General features: G+C 42.7%; 1 protein-coding gene across 3 annotated transcripts in view; it reads left to right on the plus strand.

The window, feature by feature from the left end:
- Nucleotides 1-6,281: 6,281 nt before the first annotated feature.
- Nucleotides 6,282-13,132, plus strand: part of GlcT (ceramide glucosyltransferase) — a 131,149-nt gene continuing 124,298 nt past the window's right edge. For all 3 annotated transcript variants that reach the window (XR_015311635.1, XR_015311636.1, XM_022835401.2), the window contains exon 1: nucleotides 6,282-12,023. Coding sequence is in view for 1 of the 3 variants with exons in the window: in XM_022835401.2 (XP_022691136.1) it covers nucleotides 11,911-12,023 (113 nt within the window). In the remaining 2 variants the exon portion in view is untranslated. The remainder of the gene's footprint in view (nucleotides 12,024-13,132) is intronic.

Consider the following 13,132-nt stretch of genomic DNA (forward strand, 5'->3'; position numbering starts at 1 on the left):
ATGTTATTACAGCAAATCCGAAAGCAAGCGTTATTAAATGAAGAGTGATTTTGCTCGTCATTGTATGTATATCCATTCAGAGAGTTCTGTAACAATTTCCACTCTGTGCAGCATGTCGTTTTTTACAATCTTTGAAATATTCATATCTTGTGGAGTAAGCCACAACTGTCAGTATTGATTCAGTCTGAGGAGATATCCTTTATAAATGGTTTACACTTGGCCAATGTAACGGTAAACTGCCTTGAATATATATGCCCGCCAATATATGAATATATATTGAAAAACGATCTCGTTTGTTAAGGAAATAACTTTAGGCTTATCTATTATATAACCCGGAGCAAATTTGTTTTGAAAATTGGCAAAAGTCACTGAAAAAATAGAACATCTTTATTCTATATTCGTTTAATTATTAGAATACACTAAACGATTGCACTATAGAGCGGAGCTCAGTATGCAAAGCAATCATAACAGAAGCATCCTAATAATATCCCAATATTCTGATAATATTATGTCACAATGTTATAGCGAAATGGAAAGGAAACGTAATGACTAAAGATTTTCAATGGTTTTATTGACCAATATCAGAATAACACAGTTTGCGATGTAAATCGTAAATGTTAGAGTTGATGATTTTCGCGCTGCCTAAATTGACGGTTTTCATCCAATCAACGGTCAATGGTTTTAGTACAAAGACTTTTATTTCTAATGACTCACTGAAGAGAAAAGACCATTGATACGAGATCCGATGACGATGGTCGCCAATCCATTAAACGTCGGCAACCTATCCAGGAACCCACATACGATTAGTGCGTAGGGTAGCGGCGCTGTTTCTTCTGTAGGAAAAACAGAACCATGCGCCCTAGTATACATAAATACAGGTCATTTGTGTGAATTGCATTGAAGAAACAGAGCAAGTTACTCTTTTACATGAAATGACTACCTGCGCATCGAGTCCAAGCTAATGTCGCTACTTTTATATGATGAACAGCGAATTTTTTCGTAATGGGCACAGTTGTGTCAATTCATCCCATTTGAGAGTTTGAAATGGGCTTCTTTAGATACATGTAAGATATTCAAGAGATGCAAAAAGGAATTGACGATTTGTTCGATATAGTAATTAAATGATGGCTAATAGAATTTTCAAGATACAGCACTGTGATATTATGTCTTGTAATATACCTACAACCTAGTATTACAAAGATATTGGAATAGTATTAGCATGCCCATGTTACAAATGTGTTGTAAAGTTAAATTCGCCCTTTATTGAAATAATTTTATTCTTCATTGCTGTTTTGGATGTCAATTGAATACCCTCCAGCTGTCAAGTGATTTTTGCGAACAGTCGAAAGAAATTTTAAAGTTTTCGAATGATTTTTGCCCCATGACCTATTCCCTTCTGCTAGTTGGCAAATCAGTTGCCCAAAAATTAGCGCTTAGACTTATTTATTTTAGTTTCCGCGGAAAGGGATAATGCTACGCTTCGATGTGATATCAAGCAAAATGCTTGTCGTGTTTGCCAGTTGGATTCTCCAAATCCACTCGATTTGCCCATACTCTATTAAAAAAAACACGAAGCAGCCCAACGTTACTTGGTCTACGCGACTGTTCTGAGATCTTCACCATTCGTCCACCATGCCGTCACAACCTTTTCCTGCGTCGTCATTGTACCCCTTCACCAGCTCTTGCGGAAAATAAAACGAGCTGTCAAATGGGTCTCTATCGCTACCGCCGGCAAGGGATGACACCGTGTAGGGGGGCAGCATGCAAGGACACGTGCAGAATGACATCACGATCATTCCACACCGAGTTCACGTATCAGCCGGCTCTGTCTCGTCCCCCTTCCTTCTCTCTTATCGATTTAATGTCGTATAGCCGCTGTGTGAAGGCGGGGAAATCATATGCCCAGCTCGGCTAGTTGGCAGCGAAGAGATCGCATGAGTCACGTTCCCGTATTAGCGCAGTGGGTAACATGCTTGCCCGCTCAACGGGCAGGCGGTAGTCTAGGTTCGAATTTGGGGGGCAGCCGCAGTGTGTCTCATGCTGGAAGCCAGCCGTCTCAAGTTTTGCCTAACGGCCTAAGCCCCGGACCTACCGGCCTAAGTAACGGACGTAAGACATGAAAAATATTTATTTTGATAAACAGAGCCGCCGACCGATTCGCCAAACCAAACATCATGGAATGGGAATACGGGGGATATTGGCCACAAGCTCAAAACTGACACAACTAAAAACACCAGGATGAGGTACGACTTCACAAGCAGAGACGGCAGCTCAATAAGATTGCCAGTTGTATCTGGTCCTTCTGCCGCGAGGTTCGGTAATGTTCGCCGACTATGGGACGCTGGTTTCGAGAGTCATCGTCACTACAGCACACGGTATGAACATGAGAGAGGTAGGGCAGATCGAAAACGCGCACGCACCAAAGGACAGTAAGAGGCCTATTGAGTACGGCAAACGTACGTGCGTACCTAAGATAAATTTTATTCTCCCTCTTATTTTCACCAAATATAAAGTGTATCGATCTTTCGGTCGGTCTAAAGCCATTGTGCCCGAGTCGTTGCCCCATATGCTGTTGAGGAAAAAATATAAATGGGATTTGCCAATAAACGTAGATCGTGGACAGACATAGAAGCCTCGTTTGTTCAGCTCGAAGGAAAGTTCAATGCACAAGTGGCTTGGAAAGGTGACAAGTATCGTCAAAAGGGGAACGTAAGCACCCGGTTAAGTTGCATGATATCCTAGTAGTTCAAACTGGTGGGATGTCTTAACAGCGGTAACTTAACAGGTTAATAAACTCATCAGGTTTAATGGATCGAGGCTGTCACACATTCAAGCCTGCTTTTACAGAGGATTGTTCAACATATGTTAGCAATGTTCACTCATGTAGAAAACGTTCTCCCTTCTTTTTAAAAAAAATATTGTAGTGCGTATACCTTCTTAGAAGATATCTCTTGAAGCCGCCGGGATCAACTAGGTTAGCTTCAAATATCTTTTATTTTATTTTGGATTTGAACTTTGAACGTAAATTGATCTAAGTTCTTTTGCTACAAATAAGACGAATATGGCCCAACTGCACAATTTAAACCTAATCCCTCTTATCACGAAATGAAACTTCTAGTAGATTGGTATGTCATACGATAGACGTTTGGTATTATCTCGTTTCTAGCGTTCAACCGGATTCGAACCGGCCCTCTGGTTTCGCAGAACAACACGCGTCCGTTTGGGCCGCTTCAACAACATTTGATGCACGAATGCGGCCTCTAACGCATGCGAGGAGTCGTGAGATTCCTGGAATTATCGTTTGCTCGTTAATTATCTCATAGAATCTTTTTGGTCAGCATAAGGTAGGATGCACTGGATAAATACGGCGTGGAAATCCTCTGCTTAGTACATATTTAATGACGTCGGGACAAGTAAGCCTAAACGAATTCGAAATAGTTCTTAAACAGCTAAAAGCATAAATTATTACGAGCGTCAACTGGTTTCAAAGAGCAAATTTCTTGGCGGGAGTGTAACGTATTATTTGGATCCTTTTTATACTGAATCTTGATTATACGTCTCGGTAACGGTGAACGTCATAAAAGATAAGCTATGACAATTCAGTACGATTACATTACATACAGATGTTGTAGTGGCTATAATAATTGGGACTTGTTAATTCTACCCTTGTGAGTTATAGTAACAATCTAACAAGGCTTAAAAAAGGCACGTCTATCGCTTAGGCTCTGGTTTCAGCTCCAACAGATTCTTAAATGCTTTATTCAAATATAATATTATGTTCTACAAGGACCTCATCGAGTAAAGTTAGGTCTTTGCAAGCATATCAATTACATAATACAACAACAAAAACGTTGTTCAGCCATTTTTTTGTTACATAAACATTCCACAAGTGCAAGACAAAGTTTATCACAGTCAACGCGACCTGTCAATACAAAAAGTGTCTTTTATAGTGGAACAAAGCGCACACAATTTTCAGTACGAAGAAATAATCTCCTCACGTTAGGCGATCGTGAAACTGAACAGTTCTCCGAAAACGAGCGTTTAACCAAATCTATTTTTTTTATCATAATTTCATATATATATGCCCAAATCATCTCTAAACCTGCTGCGCAGTTTAGGCAAACTAGCGTCGATGAAATATGTAACTCGATGTGTGTTTCGAAACTAGTTTTCCTCTAACGTCACAGTATCTTTTATCTAAATATCGATTATTACCGCAACCAGAATCATGTTCTAACACACTATAAGAGGCAAGGCGACTTTATTCAGTTGAGTAGACAGAACCGGTCGATTTAGTAGTAAATATAATAGGTTTAGTCATCTTTTTTGCATCGTAGTGTTGTTAATTAATTGTCGAACGCAGCTTAGGCAACCTATTTTAGAACCTTGCTAAGCATAATGGCCTTTTTGACAAGGTGAAAAATATTTGTAAAATCCATCTTAATCCACCTTTGGCTTTGACAAAACGATGATATAAAAAAGATCACAATATAGCGAGAAAGTAACCAATCATTTGAAAGATGCAGTACCTCTAGTGCATCTAAATCCGCAATTCCGGTGACGAATGAAGTTATGTATGTTGTAGAATTTCCAAGTCGTATTTTCCATTGGATATTCTAGAAACGTCATATTTACCCTGCCGCATAGTTGTCAGTCACGCTGGTAACCGTAATTGTATTACTGAACAACAATAATTGTCACTGTGAAACAAACTACCATATCTGCGGGCACTGTAATGACGTTGAAATGAAGTTCAACACTGACAAATCGTTGTTGACATTTCTCAGGATAATCCGATCGTCGCTAAATATTTGTCTAAGACAGTTATTCATCTACACATACAATAGGAAAGTCGTTTTTTGTGCAGCAAAAATTGCGATTTTTTAGAGCAATGTTCTCTCACGGTACATAATACTTAAAATGTAACTATTCTTTTACGATGAGTGAAAAGCCTTGAGTGAAACTGCTTGAGTAAACAAGCCGTAGAATTTTAGTAGACGCGCTTGCCTCAGGAACCGTCGCACAGCCCACAGTTTCTCGACTTTCGAACCATGCCTCAACAAGGTCCCAGTCACGACGTAGTTAAAATATTATTTAGGTATATGAGTCTCTCTGTTTCGAGTCTTACGTCCGGTACTATCGTTAGGCACTCTATCAGGCAGACGGCTGGCTGACTCCCAGCATGAAAAGAAGTGTGTTCATGTCTCGTTTGAACCTAAACCGCAACGTGTGCTTAAATTTAGCAGTATAAGAGCCAATAAAACAGAACTCAATTTGCAAAATTGTATGTGCTTCTTTAGATATCTTAAGTTTACGAAGTCGTATCAAATACAAAAGGGAACATCTAGATATCAACATTTGTATAGCTTTAGGGATTCCTCGTTGAAAATTCTAAATTTATATAACAAAGTAAATTTCCTCTTTGGTGCATATTTATCAACGCTAATATATGTATACGTATATATGAATTTTTTCATACTGCGTACGGCTATGTTGTCTAAAACGTGTCAGTACCGTAATGCTACAACCTAAAACTTTCCCAAGTAGGTACTGTTTAATTTAGCCGGGACAATGCTTGACAAGAGAGGCAATAATAAGACGTTCTCATTGCTTTATTCTTTCGATGCAAACATTAGGCTTGTTTAATGTCACGGCCGATATCACAACGCTTCTACTATTCCACATTATTATTTGTTCCGATCATTGCTGCTATCTGTACTTACGTCCCCGAAAATTTGTACGACTGGGTATACATCTACAATGTGTTAGACACAATGCAGTTGTATGCATTCTTGCGAATTATACAATTGTGTTGTAGGAAGCCCTCTTTTTCCCAGCATACACAATCACCTCCGTATGTACACGACGCGACCCACGTTTACCGGGCATCAATAGGCATCTAGTATATCTCTATTCAGGTCAGGGCAAGATAGAATTTGGAACAACGATAATGATTTTCGGTAGTTTTGCAAGGACTATGGTCAGAATCACACCATCATGATTCACTATGAAGCGTATTACCTTCGTGCTGTTACGATATAACGATTTTACTACAACAATGTGTTTATGTATGCTTACATACAAACAGCTGCGATACGAAGTTATTTTCGAAGAGTTCATCACCACTCAGGTGGTTCAGTTAAAAAGCGCCCATTGCGGAACTAAAATACTATTGGGGGTATTATTCCTGCCTAAACATTTATAAAATAAGTTTATTATATTTATTATTAAAGGCCACTAGATTCAAGACAAAAAAAAAAACACTTTTATGGCTCATTCTAGGCCATTAAGGTAAAACATGGCCAGGCTTCATATTTCAAACCTGTAATGGTTCAGAAAGCGTGTATTCCTGCGAAATTTAGAAACCAGGGGTAACCCAGGTCTCAATCCGGATATAAATGCACCTCGTTTCCTACTGAAGCTAGTCATCTGAAGCACTATCGTATGCAATGCTCGAAACAGTCACCAGGGCTTACAACGCATTTCGCGTTTTCATTGGTTCATAGAATAGCACATATAGCAGCGAACTGCAGTTCTGCAAAATGGCTATTCGAGATACCGAGCTCCTTAAAAATCATTACGTTAAACGTATACGTTGCAAGTAAAATCAGACCTCTCAGAGAACCGGTGTACAACTAGCAAGAATTTTTCCTCATTAAGATCAGCTTATGTGTAAGGTCTGCTTAGCACGACCGTTAGCGTGCAGAAAAATGACCAATATAAGGGTCAAGTTTACCGCTTGCATTGAGAATGACTTATTTTCGACGCCTGACCCTCCAGTAATTTCCCTAAACAGATGTAAGCAATAGGTCAATAGAGTATGAAACTTAAATCATGCAGTGTTATGCAGCCCATCAATTCATTTCTTACGCAGATCTCTAAGAAAGAGCTATCGCTTACACACCAACTCTATTGCAATACATCGTTCATGCACACGTCGCTCACTATCACAGCCTGAGTCCGGTTTATTACTGACTTTTATTAAACGTATTATTATTATATAGTTATTAATTTACCATTAGTTAACTCTACGAAGTTAATTACATTAACTTCTGAAGTGAGGCAATAAATGACTCCATAATGCGGTTGCGTTTTCATAACGGGGAATGTGGATGCGTTTGCTCACAGTCGGCGTATCACCTATAGCGCAATACAGAATATTTAAACGGCTGAATGAACTGCTGTGTCCTTCTGCGGCAGGACACGGAAAAGCGAGATCTATAATAAATGTGTTTGACTCTTTGATGCAGTTATCAAGCGGCCTTGAAGTATGGTTGAATTAGGCTTTAATCCTTTACCCCAGCCGATGCCAAGCATCCAACAATCGCAGAGCTTCATTTATTCTGAACCAATTTGTAAAATACCAGCCACTTCCTTTAAATATGATCCCGATAACAGATCTTAAAGAAAGAAAACTTTCAAATACTTTAATTTTTTTGCTATAATCTTCTACTAAATATGAAAAGTCGATTTGATGCAGCTTTCTGTAGTCGGGTGCGAAAACATTTTTGAGCGAATCTTTAAATAAGCGAACCCGAAAAGGGCGCCTTAATTGACGTTACATGTATTAATATGGACTGTGATGTCTAGGTTGTGCTTTACCCAGGCGCCCACCACCCGCACTTAAGGCCGTAAGTACATATGTCTTCGCCAAGGTAATAATCGCTAATACGCTGCATATTATTTTTTTACCGACTACCGAGGAATCTCACGTTTTTGAACAAAGAAAAGCTGAAAAACCTACAAAAATCTATATTCTGCGTATTTGTTACATAAATGTTGTATTGCGAAACCTTACTTAGTTGCTGTTATTAGTAACGTTGATGTAACTTAAACCTGATTCATTCGTGATACTCTTAAACAAGGAGCTGGATTATTTCGGAGTGAAATGTACGAGTCCCACATTATGTTCAGTCATGTCAGATCGGATTTGGGTTTTCGTTTTTGTTTCAGACATCTGCTTGCTGAGCGTTGGCTGTAAATTCAGAATCCTCCTTACAGCAAACAAACTTGTGAGAAATTGTCAATATGAAATACACTAGTAACGCCATTACTCAACGCTCTTCAAATATCCACATCTCATATAATAATTAGAGCGTCTACGACCAGCATCTATCAAACACATTAGCCGAGTAAAACCGAATGTCGGCAGACCCGATCTACTTACCTCATATATACATGTTACCCAATACCCTACCACCCAATGAACTATCCAAGCTAAGCTTCTATTCCGGAGAGAGCCGACTAAATCCTGACCCGGTTCAGTCTGGTGATATCCTCTTCTCGCTCCGATTTGCTAGACCCTTTCTCCGATGTTGTTGACAACGGTCGCGATAACATTAGTCACAATTGCCGCCTCGGTTTGCCCACCGCCGCTTGCAGCCGTTCGCCTTGGCTGGCGCCCTTTCAGCATTTAGCGAGCAGCGGGAAAGGCGACGTCGTCTTCTTCCTTGATGGCGTGGACTCGTCGGGGGTTGAGTTCCGTATTGAGTCTCTATGGTAGCAGCAGCAACAGTATCAGCAGAACCAAAATCAGCCACAGCATCGACAACAGCAGCAGCCGCTGCAGCAGCAGCAGCAGCACGAAGAAGGAAAACTACGTTAACAACAACAACACACACAGCAGCATCAGCAGTTGGTGGCGTAGAGACGGCGGATTTCACCGTAGGATAATCAGCAGCAGCAGCAGCAGCAGCAGCAAGCGCACATCGACGAAAAGGACCAACACGATCGCTAATCGTAGTACCAGTGGGCGCTGGGTAGTCGCGGCCGTCACTACCGTCTAGGCTCCTCTCTGTTATTCTTATTATTGTTACTATTGTTAGGTTACGTCGTCCTGGCGTTTGTTTTCTGTCGCTGCTGTCTTGCCTACTGCTCGACAGCCTTCGGGGTGTCCGGCTAGCTGTGTGCCTGCCGTTCCACTACTGACTCTGTGGGGCTGAGGTGATCACCAGTTCGTTCGCGTTGACTGATGTCTGTTGCGTTCGTAATGATAGTTGTTCGTGGATCGGCAGTAGTGGGTTTCCTTCATTGAGTCGTTAATTCATTTTCGCTCTCCGTCGTCTTGTCACGTGTTATTGCCGAGGAAGGACGTCGACGTCAAGCGAGTATCGCTCGTTAAGCGGGCGAACCGAGACAACAACAGCAACACGTCGAGCGGCAGCAGTAGGGGCGCTCAGCCCCGTCCATTTCGCGGCAGTAGCGGCGGTGGCCTTCCCCTTTATTTTCTCTCTCCATTTTCCCTGTGCTCTTACCGTTCTCAAGAACTGTGCTATGACTGTGCCTGCTTCTTACCTGCCATCACGATGGTACGGATATCTGTCTGTGCTGCTGCTGCTGCGATGGTTCTCAATGTCATCGAGGCGGTGAACCGCCGTCAGATCGTATGCTGGTCGCAACAGTGTAACGCAAATTAGCAGCCACAACAGTCGGCGTAAATCAGCTGTCGCTCCCACGACGACCCATTCACCCGGTCGCTATTTGCTGTCTCCCACAGAAACAGCAACAAATCTACCACTTAGCGAGTCAGTAAATCCTCGTTTGTGACGAGTTGTGTGTGTGTGTGTGAATGTTTGTGTGCGTGAGGGCGTGTATGTGCGTGTGTGTGTGTCTAGGCGCTCTCCCCTTGTGCTGGGTTATTGTTATTGTTGTTGCGAACGGAGGTGGAGTAAATCTCATGGTGAGCACAATATCGACGTCAACAACAAACGCCTTGACGTTTCACCGTACTCGTTATTACTGTTGCTGTTGTTCTTATTTGTGCTGGCGTTACTTTCCGTGTACAAAGTAAATAATTCTATTTTCGCTGTTGTATCCTAATAACTGGCATTCTGGTTGGCTGGCTGGTCCGGCCAAACCTACTAGCGCTGTTCCCTATGGCTGCCGCTCGTGAGGAGCTTCGTGTCGCCGTCATCGCGTTGCTAGTGAGCGTGACGATGTAAATGCGAGAGTAGATGAACGAGTTGACGATACAAACAGTGAAAAGGTAAGGCGGGTCGACTCGATTCAACTCTACTCGATCCGCCTGGCCGCCGTCCACTTATTCGGTGTGAAGGTGATGCTGTATAGCAGACTGGGTTGCCTTACCGACTTGTTGTTTCGCCGGTTAATTAAAGCCAAAATTAGGTGATTGGAACTGGTTGCAACCGCTCACAGCCACTGCGATATGAACAGAAATCGCCATAGAGGACAGCAACAACAGAAGTAGCAGTAATCGTTAGCGTCAGCAACAACAGCAGCAGCAAGAAAACCGCCTGTGTTCAGGTGTCAGCAGTCAGTCGATTCGTGACTGCTGGGGCAATCGTGTGGCGTTCTGCTCTTCAGATAGCAGGGGCATCGAACGCTGTGTACAGTGCAGTCGAAGGGCTTGTGCGTCTCGATCCGAGCTACTAACTAACCTCGAAAACAAGCGACAAATCAAAATACGCATATTAGCCCCCGCTCCTATTTTGCTCCTTCTGCTGCCCTTCCCCTTGCCCTGCAATGCTTACTACTACTTCTGTATATGCATTGTAGGGGAGAGAAGTGGCCTTAAGTGGTAGAAACAAGAGTATCTTTTTTAGTGTGTGCGTACACTGCGACAGCCGCAACAACACAGTGCCTGTGTTGCGATGAAGTCAATGAGCTCCGAGCCTTCACTCGTGAGAATGACGTGAAGCGATCTTTTCTACGATAGTAATAATAATCATCGAAATCATATCTATTCCGTGGTCGTGAAGTGCCGATGCCGACCCAGCGGGGCGGGGTGTCCCTGTGTTATGATTACTAATATTATTGTGACTTGTTTGATTGCCACAAAAACAACTGCTAGGAATGGGGTATTGAAATCAGTGTCGAGTGTACCGTGTCGATCTTTTTTTACCGTTACTTTAATGTTAAATTGCTATCATCATCGTCATAATCATCACTACCTGACGGCGTTAGAAATGTGCGGCAAAGTTCGATTGGAAATGTGCTGTGATGTGTGAAGTTTTGCAGTGCTGGTGTCAGTAATCATAATAAAGGACGAAAGGATACCTACTAGGACCATCACTACGTCTATTAATACTTCTACATTTTTCGTGTATCGTCGGAAAACGAGCAGCAACGGCGGCAACCGCGGCAGCAGGAAACAAACAATAACAAACCGTCCGCTTGGCTGATGGGCTGGCCCTTGGCTAACGTTGGGGGTAGACAGACGCAGTTGTTGGCTACACTCAACGTGCATAAAGTAGAAGAAAATACCGTGATAGCTCTGACGGTAGCCGAAGCTTTACACAGGTTTCCGGAGCGTCGCTGTTTAAATACGAAGAATACTGGAAAAACCCAAGGCTGCTGACTAGTGACAAGCCGGTGACTCCGGAAGCGCAGCCTGAACCTTGAGAAAGACGGAGTCGACGACCGGCGTGCAGAGCCGTAGTAAGACTTTTCGAGGAACAGAATTTGCTGGAACCCAGGTCGTTCTCAACGTATGCCCGACGAGGGCTCTACTAAGAACGCCGGCGCGTTCGGGGCGTCGCCTCAGGCCATAGGATCCGGCCCATGATAGACCGGCTCCGATCATCGGGCTGAACAGACGGCCCTTACCGGCCGCCAAATTGCCGAGCTGGCTGAACACACAGCGCACGGCGACTACGCACTGGTGCAGTCGTCACTTGTGACTGCTGCAGCGATAATAACAATAAAAAGAAATAATATTCGCATTATTAATGACAACAAAAATAGTGACAGGAATCAAGGGGTTAGCAGTATTGCTGGGGCGCCACGACTGCTAATAGCATCGTCATCATCATTGTTAGCAGCAGGAGCATCAGATAGAAACAACGCGCCAGCAGAGAAAAGTAGACACCAAAAGCTGGCAGTGCTACCGTCTACGTTCGATTCGCTACTGGCACAGCCCATCGAGACCCTATCTCCCCCACAGGCGCAAGCATGCACTTCGGGAGCATGTCTATACTACAATGGACTTTATACGGTTTCGCCATTGTGTTTCTGGCGGGCTGGGTGTTCGTGTGGACGATACACATCCTTGCTATCATCAACGGGTTAGTATGAAATTCTATATAAGACGACATGTGATTCGCAGGAGTGGAAAAACATACTCGTTAAGCATGCGGTGATTCTTACGGTGTGAATGGATGGGGCTATATAGTTCGCGGTCATATCGTTAAGTGTTGTTACTAGTCGTACGCGGTCGTTTTCGCGCCCATGCAGCGAAAAAGAGCCATTAGTCACTATTGCGTTTTTTAATGGGCCACCGGCTATGGTTTCCAGTGGGAGTGTTAAGAGCTCATTGGTAACGACGACACGAATGCGTCAACGTACGGATAATCTGTTCGGCCTGTCGTAACTTATCTTGGCTTCGTCGTGGCTAATAAAATCGCATGACTTAAACCTAGTATAAGTCAGAGTTTACGGGTCAATAAAGCTTCATTACGGTTATTTTTTAGTGCTTTTTGCGCTAGTTAACCTAAGCAACTCAAAACATCAGAACGCTCGTTAGTAAATCAGCAATTTGTTATTCGATAGATTGGTCCATGTAACGTGAGGTGCGTATCTCGTGACAAATATTTCGCCAAGGCGGGAAAATTGTAAGGAAACTACATACGGAGAGAACTATTTTTCTATCTAACTATTACGAGTCAGTGGTCGGTGCCCGTTGTGTTTTACGGAGATAACCCACAAAACCTGAAACGAGTGACTACAATGTTCAGTATAGGCAGAAAGGAAACCTTCAGGGAACACTATATGCGAAGATAGAAGAGTCGCATTTCTCTACGAAGACGAAGGGCAAATTAATCCGATAGAATGCTTGGAACGAGTGCAATAAACAAACTAGTACAGATGGCATTAATCCAAGAACTCGAAGAGATCAGTGATTTTTATGCAGTACCCATCACAGCGAAGTATGCAGCAAGCTGAACACATTAGAGGAGAGCATTTTGAGAACCTACTATAAGATTAAGCTTGTGCCTAAACCGTTTCTTGTACAGAAGCCCACCGACAATAAAAAAGGTATTCTGTGCAGAAAAATTTGAGATATAGACTTTGAAAAAACCTAACAATAAGATTCCCGAGGAGAAGCCGACAAAGTTGACGCCTGAGGGACTCGTTGATTAAAGAGCTGTTGATAATAACGTCAGCAACCTTCAAT

This window comes from Varroa jacobsoni, unplaced genomic scaffold (genome assembly GCF_002532875.2).
Source record: "Varroa jacobsoni isolate VJ856 unplaced genomic scaffold, vjacob_1.0 scaffold_589, whole genome shotgun sequence".
Classification (NCBI taxonomy): domain Eukaryota; kingdom Metazoa; phylum Arthropoda; class Arachnida; order Mesostigmata; family Varroidae; genus Varroa; species Varroa jacobsoni.